Source organism: Callionymus lyra, chromosome 3, assembly GCF_982586985.1.
Source record: "Callionymus lyra chromosome 3, fCalLyr1.hap1.1, whole genome shotgun sequence".
NCBI classification, from domain to species: Eukaryota; Metazoa; Chordata; class Actinopteri; order Syngnathiformes; family Callionymidae; genus Callionymus; species Callionymus lyra.
The window spans coordinates 6,335,715-6,354,016 of record NC_141820.1 but is presented as its reverse complement, the minus strand read 5'-3'; the positions used below and the strand labels follow the sequence as shown (position 1 = coordinate 6,354,016).

Sequence of the window (18,302 nt, the reverse complement as noted above, 5' to 3'; positions counted from 1 at the left end):
TCCACGAGAAGCTGAGAGTTGAGGAGTTCTCATCCATCAATCAAATCAAACTTACACTTCTCATCTCCAGATGTTGATCTCTGTGGTCCACGATCCAGCCTGGAGGAAGAAACATTGAGAAGATCAGATTCATTTGACTTCAGATGTTTCATGACTTCATGCTGCTAAGTGGACGTTCTTTCATGACTGTGTTGACCACAACAAAGATGGATCTAGAAACACTCGCTCAGTCTCCACTGTCTCCTTGTTCTTCCACTGGTGTCCAGCAGGAGAACATGGAGAAGCTCTGAGAGTTTGATTCATGTGCTCAGTTCAGATGAAGAGTCTGATCAGCGTCACACACTCACATCTCTCTGCTTCTGATCACATGTTCAGTCTGAAGATCTTTGGAGCTCAGTCAGTGAGTTCTGCTGCTCCGTCCATACCTGAGAGTCTCCAGCCTCCAGTCTGGACTCTCCAGTCCAGCAGACAGCAGCTCCAGTCCTGGTCCTCCTGGATCGTTGTAGCTCAGGTCCAGCTCTCTCAGATGGGACGGGTTAGATGTCAGAGCTGAGGCCAGAGAAGAACAACCTCCTGCTGAGATCTGACACCTTGACAGACTGTAATGAAGGAGAAACAGTTTCATTAAATCATGAGACCAGAAGAACTGAAGACATGATGTTCTGACCTGAGAGTCTCCAGGTGACAGTGTGGACTCTTCAGTCCAGCAGACAGCAGCTCCACTCCTGGATCCTTCAGGTCGTTGTGACTCAGGTCCAGTTGAGTCAGACTAGAGGACGGAGAGCTGAGGACTGAGGACAGAAGTGAACAACTTCTCTCTGTCAGTCGACAGAAGATCAGCCTGTGAAAGAGACGAGTGTCGTCAACAAGTGACTTTTTCTCTATTTTGACTTGAAAGACTTGATTTGAGGAAACACTGAACTCTTTACATTCATAAGATCATCACATGATTGTGTGAATATTTGAAGACTTTTCTATCAATCAGGATCAACTTGATCAAACACATGAAATAATGATGTTTTCATCAGTTCAACACTTTCCTGACTTTGTTTCATTATTTATAAAAGTGTCACATGATACACAGAGACTGTTGTGAGAGGATTGATGTTGTTTTTATACCAGAAACAAACACAAGAGAAGAAGAAAAACTAAAGTCACAATAGAAATAAATGAATAAAAGTGATTTATGACTCGAGACTTGACTCACACTAGTGATTTATGACTCGAGACTTGACTCAAACTAGTGATTTATGACTCGAGACTTGACTCAAACTAGTGATTTATGACTCGAGACTTGACTCAAACTAGTGATTTATGACTCGAGACTTGACTCAAACTAGTGATTTATGACTCGAGACTTGACTCAAACTAGTGATTTATGACTCGAAACTTGACTCAAACTAGTGATTTATGACTCGAGACTTGACTCAAACTAGTGATTTATGACTCGAGACTTGACTCAAACTAGTGATTTATGACTCGAGACTTGACTCAAACTAGTGATTTATGACTCGAAACTTGACTCAAATTAGTGATTTATGACTCGAGACTTGACTCAAATTAGTGATTTATGACTCGAGACTTGACTCAAACTAGTGATTTAAGACTCGAAACTTGACTCAAACTAGTGCTTTAAGACTCGAAACTTGACTCAAACTAGTGATTTATGACTCGAGACTTGACTCAAACTAGTGATTTAAGACTCGAAACTTGACTCAAACTAGTGATTTATGACTCAAGACTTGACTCAAACTAGTGATTTAAGACTCGAAACTTGACTCAAACTAGTGATTTAAGACTCGAAACTTGACTCAAACTAGTGATTTATGACTCGAAACTTGACTCGGACTAGTGATTTATGACTCGAAACTTGACTCAGACTAGTGATTTATGACTCGAAACTTGACTCAGACTAGTGATTTATGACTCAAAACTTGACTCGGACTAGTGATTTATGACTCGAAACTTGACTCGGAATAGTGATTTATGACTCGAAACTTGACTCGGAATAGTGATTTATGATTCGAAACTTGACTCGGACTAGTGATTTATGACTCGAAACTTGACTCGGACTAGTGATTTATGACTCGAAACTTGACTCGGACTAGTGATTTATGACTCGAAACTTGACTCGGACTAGTGATTTATGACTCGAAACTTGACTCGGACTAGTGATTTATGACTCGAGACTTGACTCGGAATAGTGATTTATGACTCGAGACTTGACTCGGACTAGTGATTTATGACTCGAGACTTGACTCGGAATAGTGATTTATGACTCGAAACTTGACTCTGACTAGTGATTTATGACTCGAAACTTGACACGGACTAGTGATTTATGACTCGAAACTTGACTCGGACTAGTGATTTATGACTCGAGACTTGACTCGGACTAGTGATTTATGACTCGAAACTTGACACGGACTAGTGATTTATGACTCGAAACTTGACTCGGAATAGTGATTTATGACTCGAAACTTGACTCGGACTAGTGATTTATGACTCGAGACTTGACACGGATTAGTGATTTATGACTCGAAACTTGACTCGGACTAGTGATTTAAGACTCGAGACTTGACTCGGACTAGTGATTTAAGACTCGAGACTTGACTTGGACTAGTGATTTATGACTCGAGACTTGACTCGGACTAGTGATTTATGACTCGAAACTTGACACGGACTAGTGATTTATGACTCGAAACTTGACTCGGACTAGTGATTTATGACTCGAAACTTGACTCGGACTAGTGATTTATGACTCGAAACTTGACTCGGAATAGTGATTTATGACTCGAGACTTGACTCGGAATAGTGATTTATGACTCGAGACTTGACTCGGACTAGTGATTTATGACTCGAGACTTGACTCGGACTAGTGATTTATGACTCGAAATTTGACTCGTAATAGTGATTTTTGACTCGAAACTTGACTCGGACTAGTGATTTTTGACTCGAGACATGACTCAGACTAGTGATTTATGACTCGAAACTTGACTCGGACTAGTGATTTTTGACTCGAAACTTGACTCGGACTAGTGATTTATGACTCGAAATTTGACTCGTAATAGTGATTTTTGACTCGAAACTTGACTCGGACTAGTGATTTTTGACTCGAGACATGACTCAGACTAGTGATTTATGACTCGAAACTTGACTCGGACTAGTGATTTTTGACTCGAAACTTGACTCGGACTAATGATTTATGACTCGAGACTTGACTCGGACTAGTGATTTATGACTCGAAACTTGACTCGGACTAGTGATTTATGACTCGAGACTTGACTCGGACTAGTGATTTATGACTCGAAACTTGACTCGGAATAGTGATTTATGACTCGAAACTTGACTCGGACTAGTGATTTATGACTCGAGACTTGACTCGGACTAGTGATTTATGACTCGAAACTTGACTCGGAATAGTGATTTATGACTCGAAACTTGACTCGGACTAGTGATTTATGACTCGAAACTTGACTCGGACTAGTGATTTATGACTCGAAACTTGACTCGGACTAGTGATTTATGACTCGAAACTTGACTCGGACTAGTGATTTATGACTCGAAACTTGACTCTGAATAGTGATTTATGACTCGAAACTTGACTCGGACTAGTGATTTATGACTCGAAACTTGACTCTGACTAGTGATTTATGACTCGAAACTTGACTCGGACTAGTGATTTATGACTCGAAACTTGACTCTGACTAGTGATTTATGACTCGAAACTTGACTCTGACTAGTGATTTATGACTCGAAACTTGACTCGGACTAGTGATTTATGACTCGAGACTTGACTCGGAATAGTGATTTATGACTCGAGACTTGACTCGGACTAGTGCTTTATGACTCGAGACTTGACTCGGACTAGTGATTTATGACTCGAGACTTGACTCGGACTAGTGATTTATGACTCGAAACTTGACTCGGACTAGTGATTTATGACTCGAAACTTGACTCGGACTAGTGATTTATGACTCGAGACTTGACTCGGACTAGTGATGTGTGACTCGACACTTGACTCGGACTAGTGATTTATGACTCGAAACTTGACTCAAACTAGTGATTTAAGACTCGAAACTTGACTCAAACTAGTGATTTATGACTCAAGACTTGACTCAAACTAGTGATTTAAGACTCGAAACTTGACTCAAACTAGTGATTTAAGACTCGAAACTTGACTCAAACTAGTGCTTTAAGACTCGAAACTTGACTCAAACTAGTGATTTATGACTCGAGACTTGACTCAAACTAGTGATTTAAGACTCGAAACTTGACTCAAACTAGTGATTTATGACTCAAGACTTGACTCAAACTAGTGATTTAAGACTCGAAACTTGACTCAAACTAGTGATTTAAGACTCGAAACTTGACTCAAACTAGTGATTTATGACTCGAGACTTGATTCAAACTAGTGATTTATGACTCGAGACTTGACTCAAACTAGTGATTTAAGACTCGAAACTTGACTCAAACTAGTGATTTATGACTCGAAACTTGACTCGGACTAGTGATTTATGACTCGAAACTTGACTCGGACTAGTGATTTATGACTCGAAACTTGACTCAGACTAGTGATTTATGACTCAAAACTTGACTCGGACTAGTGATTTATGACTCGAAACTTGACTCGGAATAGTGATTTATGACTCGAAACTTGACTCGGAATAGTGATTTATGACTCGAAACTTGACTCGGACTAGTGATTTATGACTCGAAACTTGACACGGACTAGTGATTTATGACTCGAAACTTGACTCGGACTAGTGATTTATGACTCGAAACTTGACTCGGACTAGTGATTTATGACTCGAAACTTGACTCGGACTAGTGATTTATGACTCGAAACTTGACTCGGACTAGTGATTTATGACTCGAGACTTGACTCGGAATAGTGATTTATGACTCGAGACTTGACTCGGACTAGTGATTTATGACTCGAAACTTGACTCGGAATAGTGATTTATGACTCGAAACTTGACTCTGACTAGTGATTTATGACTCGAAACTTGACACGGACTAGTGATTTATGACTCGAAACTTGACTCGGACTAGTGATTTATGACTCGAGACTTGACTCGGACTAGTGATTTATGACTCGAAACTTGACACGGACTAGTGATTTATGACTCGAAACTTGACTCGGAATAGTGATTTATGACTCGAAACTTGACTCGGACTAGTGATTTATGACTCGAGACTTGACACGGATTAGTGATTTATGACTCGAAACTTGACTCGGACTAGTGATTTAAGACTCGAGACTTGACTCGGACTAGTGATTTAAGACTCGAGACTTGACTCGGACTAGTGATTTATGACTCGAGACTTGACTCGGACTAGTGATTTATGACTCGAAACTTGACACGGACTAGTGATTTATGACTCGAAACTTGACTCGGACTAGTGATTTATGACTCGAAACTTGACACGGACTAGTGATTTATGACTCGAAACTTGACTCGGAATAGTGATTTATGACTCGAGACTTGACTCGGACTAGTGATTTATGACTCGAAACTTGACTCGGACTAGTGATTTATGACTCGAAACTTGACTCGGAATAGTGATTTATGACTCGAGACTTGACTCGGACTAGTGATTTATGACTCGAGACTTGACTCGGACTAGTGATTTATGACTCGAAACTTGACTCGGACTAGTGATTTATGACTCGAAACTTGACTCGGAATAGTGATTTATGACTCGAAACTTGACTCAAACTAGTGATTTATGACTCGAAACTTGACTCGGAATAGTGATTTATGACTCGAGACTTGACTCGGACTAGTGATTTATGACTCGAAACTTGACTCGGAATAGTGATTTATGACTCGAAACTTGACTCTGACTAGTGATTTATGACTCGAAACTTGACACGGACTAGTGATTTATGACTCGAAACTTGACTCGGACTAGTGATTTATGACTCCAGACTTGACTCGGACTAGTGATTTATGACTCGAAACTTGACACGGACTAGTGATTTATGACTCGAAACTTGACTCGGAATAGTGATTTATGACTCGAAACTTGACTCGGACTAGTGATTTATGACTCGAGACTTGACACGGATTAGTGATTTATGACTCGAAACTTGACTCGGACTAGTGATTTATGACTCGAAACTTGACACGGACTAGTGATTTATGACTCGAAACTTGACTCGGAATAGTGATTTATGACTCGAGACTTGACTCGGACTAGTGATTTATGACTCGAAACTTGACTCGGACTAGTGATTTATGACTTAAGACTTGACCTAAACTAGTGATTTGTGACTCGAGACCTGAGTCGTACTTGTGATTTGGGGCTTGAGAGTCGACTCAGATTCTGGATCTGTTACTTGAGACTTGACTCGGACTAGTTATTTGTCTCTTCAGTGTTCACTGGGACTAGGAATTTGTGACTTGATATGAGAATTAACTTTAACTTGTGACTCGACACTTGAATCGGACTTGTAACTATAAACTTGACTCAGACTCGTGTTCTCTGACTCAAGACTTGACTCGGACTGGTGATTTGTAATTCGAAACTTGCCCCCAATGAGTTATTTCTGACTAGAGAGTCGACTCAGACAAGTTATTAGTGACTCGACACTTGACCTGGAATAGTGATTTGTGACTCGAGAGTCAAATCCTACTAGTTACTTGCGACTCAAGAGTCGACTTGAACTTGTGATTTTTGACTCGAGAGTCGACTCCTCTAATTGATTTGTGACTTGAACTCAGGATTATTTACTGTAGACTCGACTTGACAAAACTCTCTGGAGTCTCACCTCTGACTTTCACGTTTCAGCTCTGAAGCTGTAGAAATGATGTTCTGACCTGAGAGTCTCCAGGTGACAGTGTGGACTCTTCAGTCCAGCAGACAGCAGCTCCACTCCTGGATCCTTCAGGTTCCAGTTTCTACTCAGGTCCAGTTGAGTCAGACTAGAGGACGGAGAGCTGAGGACTGAGGACAGAAGTGAACAACTTCTCTCTGTCAGTCCACAGAAGTTCAGCCTGTGAAAGAGACGAGTGTCGTCAACAAGTGACTTTTTCTCTATTTTGACTTGAAAGACTTGATTTGAGGAAACACTGAACTCTTTACATTCATAAGATCATCACATGATTGTGTGAATATTTGAAGACTTTTCTATCAATCAGGATCAACTTGATCAAACACATGAAATAATGATGTTTTCATCAGTTCAACACTTTCCTGACTTTGTTTCATTATTTATAAAAGTGTCACATGATACACAGAGACTGTTGTGAGAGGATTGATGTTGTTTTTATACCAGAAACAAACACAAGAGAAGAAGAAAAACTAAAGTCACAATAGAAATAAATGAATAAAAGTCATGAGAAAAACAAAGATGTTTGTAGATTATTTTTGAAGGTTGTTTATCAATCAATACATCGATCAACTTGTTTTCATCTGGTGACACCTTTTATTTGTGATTCATGAAAATGTCTCAATTGAAGATTTCTATAAAGTTTTCTTTCTATAAACTTGTTATTTTCTACTTCTAATTATGTTTTCATTCATCAAAGTCTTCAAAGTTTCCCTCCATCATTGTTCAAACATGTGTCGTTTCTTTAAATCTCCAGGTTTCAAATGTTTTCTCTGTATTTCCAGGTTTGAATATGGAGGCCTGCGAGGGTCAAATCAAGAGTTTACTCACCTTTTCATTGATATTTGGAAATAATCTCCTTCCATGTTTCAAGACAATACTTTTGGCAGAGATGGAGACTCGAGTCACACCTATGACTCGTGACTGAGACTCGTTATTTGTGACTCGAGTCAACTGGGACTTATTAATAGTGACTCGACTCATACTAGTTATTTGTGACTCAAGTGTCGACTAGGACTAGTGATTTGTGACTTAAGACTTGACCTAAACTAGTGATTTGTGACTCGAGACCTGAGTCGTCCTTGTGATTTGGGGCTTGAGAGTCGACTCAGATTCTGGATCTGTTACTTGAGACTTGACTCGGACTAGTTATTTGTCTCTTCAGTGTTCACTGGGACTAGGAATGTGTGACTTGATATGAGAATTAACTTTAACTTGTGACTCGACACTTGAATCGGACTTGTAACTATAAACTTGACTCAGACTCGTGTTCTCTGACTCAAGACTTGACTCGGACTGGTGATTTGTAATTCGAAACTTGCCCCCAATGAGTTATTTCTGACTAGAGAGTCGACTCAGACAAGTTATTAGTGACTCGACACTTGACCTGGAATAGTGATGTGTGACTCGAGAGTCGACTCCTACTAGTTACTTGCGACTCAAGAGTCGACTTGAACTTGTGATTTGTGACTCAAGAGTTGAGTCATGCTAGTGAATTATGACTCGAGAGTCGACTCCTCTAATTGATGTGTGACTTGAACTCAGGATTATTTACTGTAGACTCGACTTGACAAAACTCTCTGGAGTCTCACCTCTGACTTTCACATTTCAGCTCTGAAGCTGTAGAAATGATGTTCTGACCTGAGAGTCTCCAGGTGACAGTGTGGACTCTTCAGTCCAGCAGACAGCAGCTCCACTCCTGGATCCTGCAGGTAGTTGTGACTCAGGTCCAGTTGAGTCAGACTAGAGGACGGAGAGCTGAGGACTGAGGACAGAAGTGAACAACTTCTCTCTGTCAGTTTACAGTCTCTCAGCCTGAATAAAATGAAACAGGAAATCAAACGTTGATGTTTATATCTTCAGAGATGTTCCAATGATCCACTTACAGAACTTTATTTGAAGCTTGAACCATCGGCAGAAGCCTCTCAAGAACCTCCTCTGAAGCAGAGTATTTCTTCAGGTCAAACTCGTCCAGATGTTCCTCTGAGGACAGTAAGATGAAGGCCAGGGTGGACCATTGAGCAGGAGACAGTTGATCTGTGGAGAGACGTCCTGATCTCAGCTGCTGTTGGACCTCCTCCACCAGAGAAGTGTCCTTCACTTCATTCAGACAGTGGAACAGGTTGATGATTCTCTCTGGAGACACATTCTCACTGATCTTCTTCTTGATGAGCTTTGCTGTGTCCTGATTGGTCCAAGAGCTTCTTCCTGTTTGTTTCAATAAACCTGTCAGGAGACTCTGGCTGGTCTGCAGAGAAAGACCCAGAAGGAAGCGCAGGAACAAGTCCAGATGTCCATTTGGACTTTCTACAGCATCATTGATTTCTTTCTGGTAGAACTTTTCTATGTCAACGATTCTTGACTGCAGGTTGACTTCAGAGTTGAAGAACATCTGGTGAACATGAAGAGCAGCCAGAAACTCCTGAAGACTCAGGTGGATGAAGCAGAACATCTGGTCCTGGTACAGTCCTCTCTCCTCTCTGAAGATCTGAGTGAAGACTCCTGAGTGAAGTGAAGCAGCTGTGATGTCGATGTCACTCTCTGTCAGGTCTGATTCATAGAAGACCAAGTTTCCTTTCTTCAGGTGCTCAAAAGCCAGTTTTCCCAGAGACTCCATCATCTTGCTGCTCTCAGGATCCCAAACTGTGTCTGTCCAAGCTGCTCCATGGTACTTCAGCTTCTTGACTTTGGACAGAACCACCAGGAAGTAGATGAACATCTCAGTCAGGGTGTTGGGCAGCTGTCCTGTGTCTCCTCTCTTCAACATGTCCTCCAGAACTGTGGCAGTGATCCAGCAGAAGATCGGGATGTGACACATGATGTGGAGGCTTCGGGAGGTCTTGATGTGAGAGATGATGGTGCTGGTCTGCTCCTCATCACTGGACCTCTTCCTGAAGTACTCCTCCTTCTGGAGGTCAGTGAACCCTCTGACCTCTGTCACCATGTCCACACACTCAGGAGGGATCTGATTGGCTGCTGCAGGTCGTGTGGTCATCCAGAGACGAGCTGAGGGAAGAAGATTCCCTCTGATGAGGTTTGTCAGGAGGACGTCTACTGAGGTGGACTCTGTAGCTGCTGTGAGGACCCGACTGTTGAGGAAGTCCAGAGGGAGTCGACACTCGTCCAGACCGTCAAGGATGAACAGAACCTGGACTTCTTCAAAGCTGCTGAGATCTTTGGTTTCAGGAAAGAAAAGACGAACAAGTTCCACCAAACTCAACTTCTTCTCTTTCAGCAGGTTCAGCTCTCTGAAGGTGAAAGGAAACATGAAGTGGAAGTTCTGGTGGGCTTTGCCTTCAGTCCAGTCCAGAGTGACCTTCTGTGTCAGGAGGGTCTTCCCAATGCCAGCCACGCCCTTCGTCAGCAGGCTCCTGATTGGTGGGTCTCTCTCAGGTGAGGCTTTAAAGAGGTCTTCTTGTCTGATGGTGGTTTCTGGTCTGGTCTGGTTCCTGGTGGCTGCTTCGATCTGTCGGACCTCGTGCTCCTGGTTGACCTGGTCTGTGCCCCCCTCAGTGATGTAGAGCTCCGTGTAGATCTGATTCAGAGGAGCAGAGTTTCCTGCTTTAGCGACCCCCTCAGACACACTGTGGAACTTCTTCTTCAGGCTCCTCTTCAGCAGTCGTTGAATCTTTCCTGCATGACTTCCTGAAGAAGAGAAGTCTCATGAGTCACAAGATTCTAGAAGCTGAAGATCAATCTTCTCATCAGCTGCAGGAATTTCAATCTCAAATGTTCTAATAGATTCAAGACTTCATTTTCAACAGGTTGAAGGTTCAAATCCTCTTACTTCCCCACAGAAGACCAGCAAGCTCCTCCTGCTTCATGCTCCTCAGGAGGTTCAGGATGATCTTCAGGAAATCTTCTCTGTTGCTCCTCATCTGCTCGTCTTCACACTTCAACTCCTCCTCTTCCTCATCATCCAGGTGTTTCTGCTCACCTGGACTGAGAAACTTCTTCACTCTCTCCAATTCCTCCTTCAACAGGGCCATGACCTTGTCCTCCAGCAGCTGAAACACAAACATGTGACTTGATCATGTGACCTACAGAGGTCACCAGAGGTATGTCTCAGTCCAAGTCTAACCAGGACCTGTTGAGCAATACTTTCTTCAAGAGTAGGACCAGAGAGTCTGAGTCACATTCAAATCTCATCTTCTCTCTAAAACTAAACGAGAGTCTCAGCCACACCAGACCTTCTACTTCATGTATGAAGCTGACAGGTGGAGTTGTCCAGGATCAGAGCTTCATGAAGCAGCAGAAGCAGCTGACTGGTGAGTTAGCAGCTGTTGTAGTCAGCAGGTGAGGCTGAAGACTTGAACGTACCTGAAGTGTGGAGTCCACATCTGTCTGATGCTGCTGGACACACTGGAGACTGAGAACATCCGAGACCTGCTTATCCTCTCTGTGAAGAACATCAGGCGTCAATAAGTTCTGTCTACTTCTACAAGGACACCAATGATCTGAGCAAGACTCTGACTCTTCCATGTGCAGACCACCGAAGATAGAATCTTCCACATTCATGGAAAACCAGGTGAAACACAAGTTTGTCTCACACTTCAGTCGTGATTTCATTCTCATGGCTGCAGTTTGTTGCTTGTTCTCTTGTGAGTCGACTTTCCTCCACGACTGTCTGCAGCACTTTTGACGAGCAGTTCGTGAAGCTCAATAAAAGAGAAGTTTTGAGCTGCATTGACTCATGAACATCTTCAGTTGAAGTCACCAAGAGTCACTAACTGCTGATAGAAACACACACAGCTGTGAGTGAAAGAATGATTGTTGAGGATCAACTAACAGTCTTTGACGACTCAAACATTCCCTCAATCATTGAATCAGTGACTCTTAAATCACTTGAAGTATTTTCTCTTATCAGTGACCTTCATCTGAGGCGCTCATATGATCCACGTGAATGTTGCATCACAAGAAAAACACTCAAATCAAACTTGACTTTTGATGAATATTTCATCACGTTTGTTGTGTGTCAAGTTTCACAAGACTTCAGGTGGAGGAGAAGAAAAGTAGTTGCACTATTTAGAATTCTTCTTCTTGACTCAACAACTGAAGAGACTGTTGGTCGTCACATGATACAAACTTCTTCAACAACAGATGAACACACAAGTTACAGTGAGAAAATGATTCCAGTACTTAAAGCGCTGACAATATTTACAGATATAGCTTCCAACAGGGAGGATGAGCTCCATGCACTGTTTTTTTTTTTGTTTGGATGTTTTAAATCTTAACACATTGTTGCAAAATTATGAGATGTTTGCTCGGCCTACTGGCCCTTGAGTGCCTTTTCCTTGTGTTGCCCTTTTGTTTCTGTGAGCCAGTGAGCGGAGAAGATCATCGAGACACCACTCCCCCCCATCCAGGACGTTACAAATTCACGCTGCCTGAACAGAGGCCACAGAATTCTGTCTGACCCCAACCACCCCCTCTATGGACTGTTCTCTCTCCTGGCATCTGGCAGAAGGTTCCGCAGTATCCTCTGCGTAACAGAAAGATTTAGCAACAGCTTCTTCCCTCCGGCCATCAGACAGTTGAATGCAATATAACTTCCAGCAATGCATTATTTAAAACGTAATTTATTTGTTCTCTTTATAGATAGTTTTCAGAAAAACGTGGGGAGGGAGTGGCAAGTCACAGTAGTATACATAGTGTAACAGTCTTCCAGAAAAGTGTTGGGGCATATTTGTGTTGGGGGCGTGTCTGGGAGGTTGGTGTGCGGGTGAGGAGTCACACGTGGAGGAGTGCCTGCGAGCACGCTGGAGAGAGGAGTGTGAGAAAAGGGAATAAAGACTGTTTTGGACTACTGGCATTGAGAACTCTGCGTTTTGCATCATTTTGAGACCGCTAGGTTACATTGGTGGCAGCGGTGGGATATCGCGACCGAGACTTGAGACATGTGGAATCACGAGGATCCCTTCAAGACGAGCACACCGAACGGTAACGGTTTTAAAGTGGATTTACCGCCACCCTTTTCCGGCGATGGAGGACAAAGTTTTTTAAGCTGGAGCAGACGATTGGAAGTTGCAGTGGAGGCAGCCACGGGTAGACATGAATCTCAGAGCGAACTTGTAAGAATTCTGCCAACTCGCCTCAGCCATGCAGCATTTTTATTATGGGACAGTTTACCTTGGACAATAAAACAAGACTATGAGGCGGTTAAAGAAAGACTTGCCTCCGCGTTTGGTCAACGACAATTTATGGAGCGATTCAAGACTAATCTAGCCGCACGGGTGAGGGCTCCGGGCGAGAGTTTGGAGGTATATGCTGCGGACGTGAGCCGGCTCGTGATGGAGGCCTTCCCTGACTACGGAGAAACCGCACACCGTGAAGAAAAGTTCCGGAGGTTTCTAGCCGGGTTGGAACCTGGTTTAAAAGCCAAATGCCTGGAACAAGGTGCGACCGACTTGGACGAGGCCCTCATTATTGCTGAGCGGTGTGAGAATGCCCGTTTGAGGAGTTTGAAGGTTACATAGAGCCCAATTGTCCTGAAAAAATGGGAGTGGTAGTAGCTCATACAGTTAACATGGTCAGAAAGGGGGTTACTATGGCTCGAGTTCTGAATCCTACAGCTGAGGCAATTGAGCTAAAAGTCGGATTCCATTTGGGCGAATTCTACGCGGTTGGGTGTAATGAAGTAATGACCCCTGAAATCTGTTCAGTCACCGGTCAGCAGGAGGTGAACAGAATCCCTCTCAACCTCGATGATTCAGCCCTGATTCCAGCTCGTAGGAATCAACTATCGACTTTACTCTCTCAGTTTCCAGACATATTTTCAGGGAATGTGAGTACACGGGGTAAATGTTCCTTAATACAGCATCACATCAGGACAGACTCTTCACCAGTAAATCAGCGGGCTTATAGAACCTGCCCAGGAAAACGGGCAGAGATCGAGCGCCAGGTAACTCAACTGTTGACTGATGGTCTGATTGAGGAAAGCTCAAGCCCCTGGGCTTCTCCTGTGGTATTAGTCAAAAAGAAGGGCGGCAAGTGGCGGTTTTGTGTTGATTACCGGCGGCTCAACTCCGTCACAGTGAAAGATTCGCATCCACTTCCCCGGGTGGATGACAGTTTAGATTCTCTAGCAGGGTCGTGCTGGTTCACCACACTGGATTTTTCAGATGGATATTGGCAGGTCGAAATGGCTGAGGAGGATCGTGAAAAGACAGCGTTTACCACAGGAAGAGGCCTTTATCAATGGCGCGTAATGCCCATGGGGTTGTCTAACTCCCCAGCCACTTTTCAACGTATGATGGAGTTGATACTACGTGGCCTTCCTTGGCACATCTGTATGGTCTATTTAGACGATATTTTGATTTACAGTCGGACCTTCGAGGAACACATGACACATTTGAAGCAAGTGTTGTCTAGAATTCAAGAAGCAGGCCTTCGATTGAATCCGCAGAAGTGTAATTTTGCTTGCGACCAGGTCGTATTCTTGGGTCATACGGTGTCCAGACAGGGTCTACAACCTGACCCCCAGAACATAAATAAAGTGAGGGATTGGCCCACACCCCAAACCCCATCTGAAGTGCGTGCTTTTGTGGGCCTTTGCTCGTATTACAGGCGCTTTGTTAGGAATTTTTCCCGGCATGCTGCCCCACTTCATTATTTGACTGGAAAGAATGTTTGCTTTGAGTGGACTCCGGAATGCGATGCATCTTTCTCATATTTGAAACAGGTCTTGACTTCTTCTCCTGTCATGACACTCCCAAATTTTGAACGGCCATTTAAGATTTACACGGACGCTTCTAAGAACGCAGTTGGGGCAGTATTGGCGCAAGACAGTGAGGGACTAGAGAGGGTTGTTGCATATGCTAGTCAGGCTCTTACAGCCACCCAGAAACGCTGGTCAACGTTCGATCGTGAGTTATGGGCAGTAGTGTGGGCTGTTCGGGAGTTTAAACATTATGTGGGTTTCTCGTCCTTCACCATTATCACTGACCATCGTCCTTTGTTGGGCCTGCGGCACATGTCATTGGATAACGACCCAACAGGGCGCCGGAGTCGATGGGTGTTGGAGTTGGACCCGTATGACTGGACTATGGTTCACAAAGAGGGTTCGCAGCATAAGAATGCAGATGCATTGTCGCGTCGCCCGGGGTCCGAGAGTGGAGCAAGTGCAGAGGTACATGCAGTCTCACCGGCAGATGGGCAAAGGCAAGATGTTGGCGACTCCCTTCAAAGTGACGTGGAGATGATATTGAGGCAGAAAGAAGACTCGGACATCAGTACAGTAATTGGGTGGTTAGATAAGGGAAGGCCTCGACCACCGTGTAATGAACTAGACTAAATGAAAATAACCCCTCTGAGAGCCAAGCCAGTCTTCAGGAGGTGCCAACATTCCTGCAGATAAGGCGACAACCAGACCAGCTGGGATTAACATATCACAACCTTTTGGGTGAGTAATCACAGCAGGAAAGGGTGAGAGTTCAAGACATGTCCCTGTTTGACCGGGTCTTCTAAAGCAAGGAGGGTGAGAGTTTTGACAAATGGTTAAGCTCAACTCTCCGTGACCAAAGAGTTCAACACTTCAGGGTGAGATTCTGATCAACCAAGATCAGATAAGAACTTTTATGGCTTCCTGCAGACGCAGAGCTGGTGAAGATGCGAATCAACATTGAAAGTGCTAACAGATGTCTTCACAAGCAGAAGGCGTGTATGTGTGTGTGGGTCTGGGATAATATTCATTGAAATGTGTATTACCTGCTAGAAGAAATATACTTGTGAGTTAAGGTATCTACGTGCAAGGTGTTGGAAGTTATCAAAATGAAGAAAGTAATCACAGATGAAACATAAGAATTGAATTAATCATTATCTAAACCTTCATTTTGTAATACATGTTCTATATTTGTCATGTTTGGTGTTATTTGAATGTTCGCGCTCCGTGGGAAAAGAATCTAGAAATTACAAATAGTTTAAAGCATTTTTAATGTACATATGATCTTTCTTGTATGATGAGAAGAAAGACAATTGGAGAGGTGAGAAGGAGGAGGAGGGGGTGTCGGCCTGGAAGGACCCTTTTCCCCCCAAAGAGACGTCAACCAATCATAAGGGTTTGCCCCTTTTTACGACCACTAAGTTTCAACATAAAAACTGTGTCCAACTTAGAGAATTTGTGTTGTTCCGAAAATTAGAGCGTGCCTCTTAACATCAGAGCTTATCACCTCCCACGTGATAAAACTCGGTCTTCACCAACTGCCTCCAAGACGATCTCCGGCCTCCTGACGAACTCCTGCAAGTCTAACCTGAGGACCGCACTGAAGGACCCGCTTCCAGCATCCTTCCAAACTCCGCAAAGTTCCACTGCGAATCTCCATCAAGGAGCAACCGCCCGTGAATCATCCTTACATCCCGTAAGAAGAAAGTGTTCCTGAACTAAAGACTTTCCCTCAGCGAAGTGAACATTCCAGGCGTTCAGCGCGTTCACGTGAGGTGTCTACAACCAGGAAGCCGACACTGTGATTCATCGGACCGCTTGGTCCCATCGGCGAAAGAACTTTGATTCCCTCGTTCCTCTCCTTCATCCTCATCATCCGACTCCGTCATCCACCCGCTCGTCACCTTCATCTGGTCTCCAGCTGCTGCCTAAACCTCCATTCAACATCTACCATCAAGTAAGAAGCTGATCACTTCATCTTGAACAAATTGATTTGTGTCTGGGTTGTTTAATCTGCGGGTAGTCCAGTAAGATTTAGTCCGTGATTCTTTTCCCGTTTCCGTTTTATTCTCGGTTCCGAAACTTACCATAACATACTCATTTTGTTATTCATTATTCATTTCTTTTTAAATAAATCTATAAAACGTCATGTCGTTGTTCGCGTCTCTATTCTGGTGTAATAACGGTCAATTTAAGAGCCTCTTACTCAGCAAAGAACAGATAATCACGATAAAAGTAGTAAACTTCAGTTAAATGAGATTGATTAAAACTAGTGTTTCATATTTAATTAATTAGGCCAATTAATTAATTATTATTCACGTAAATGTTATAGTTTCCCTTGAACTATCAAACAAGGGTGGTGCTCCCTTTCTTCAGGTAAATCTTACCTAGAGGCAATTTTAAAGTTAAATCTACCAGAACTTAGAAGTTCTGGAAATAAACCTTTTTATAAGGCCTATAATCACTACAACCGCGACAATTTTTGCGGGGGTCATCACTTTCTCTAAGAAAGCTGTGGGCTGAGTTCAGTAGGCTTCTGATGAAGGATGGGCTGCTGTGTTGCACAATATGGGTGATGCACACTGGGGAATCGAGGACCCAAGTTGTGCTCCCTGCGAAATTGGTACCTGAACTCCTGCAACATTTGCATGGGGGTCCAATGGCCGCTCATTTTTCGGCTGAGCGGGTATGGGAAAAAGCCAGGCAATCCTTTTATTGGCCCTTCATGCTGCGAGACATAAGGCTGTGGTGTGAGCAGTGTGAACCTTGTCAAACTCGCAGGTGTCCAACACCCAAACATAAAGCTCCGATGGGTGGCTCTGAGGTCATGAGACCTTTGCAGAGAGTGGCGACTGACATTTTGGAGTTACCGGTGACTACTCGGGGCAGTCGGTACATTTTAGTGGTGGAGGACTACTTTACGAAGTATATGTCTTTGTATTCACTGCCGGATCAGACAGCTTGCACAGTAGCACAGTGTTTATTTGAAGACTTTGTTCTTGTGCATGGTGTCCCAGAGGTTTTGCATAGCGATCAAGGTCGTCAGTTTGAGTCGGAGATCATACAGAACTTATGTCGGTGGTTGGGGGTGAAGAAGACCCGCACCACGGCGTACAATCCCAAATCAGACGGTATGGTGGAACGGCATAACCGTACACTGATTGACCAACTAGCAAAGATTCTGTTGGCCTGCGGCTGTGAATGGGATATGTATGTCAAACAAGTGGCCTTTGCATATAACACCTCTGTTCATTCAACCACTCGTTTTTCCCCATATTTTCTGATGCATGGGCGTGAGGCCAGAGTTCCAGTGGATCTGTTGTTGCCGCCATCCTTGCAGAATGCAAAGACTTTCAGCTCGATATCTGATTATGCCTCATCTCTTACAGGTCGTTTGACAAAGGCATTCAGTTGTGCCAGGATGGCTGCGGCAGAGGCCCACGAAATACAACAGCTTTATTACAATGAGGGATCACAGTTTAGGCCCTACGGGGTGGGTTCGCTGGTGTGGCTTAACAATCCGACTGAGAGTCGCACCAAATTAGCCCCTCATTGGAAAGGACCGTATAAGGTGATGGAGGTTTTGAATGCTGGGGGGGTTCCGGGTATGGTCTACCGCATTGGGGACCCGTACGACATTAGGGAGGGGTCTAAGGTAGTTCACCACAATCGACTGAAGCCTTATACTCTTCCGTTACATGCTCCTGGCCATCCGGCTACGGTCTCGCTAGAGACAGCTGGATCTGCTGAGGACAGTTTTGAGCAGGAAACGGGGGTGGCCAATCAGTCGCAAAGTTCCCCAAATGT

The 18,302-nt window shown here is 43.7% G+C and overlaps 1 protein-coding gene across 1 annotated transcript in view; it reads right to left on the bottom strand.

Moving 5' to 3' along the window:
- Positions 1-403: 403 nt before the first annotated feature.
- LOC148083122 (NLR family CARD domain-containing protein 3-like) overlaps positions 404-18,302 on the bottom strand; it is a 102,627-nt gene continuing 84,728 nt past the window's right edge. Inside the window, exon 9 of the mRNA XM_087785837.1 lies at positions 404-841. Within this exon, the coding sequence (XP_087641963.1) occupies positions 625-841 (217 nt within the window). The 3' untranslated portion in view covers positions 404-624. The remainder of the gene's footprint in view (positions 842-18,302) is intronic.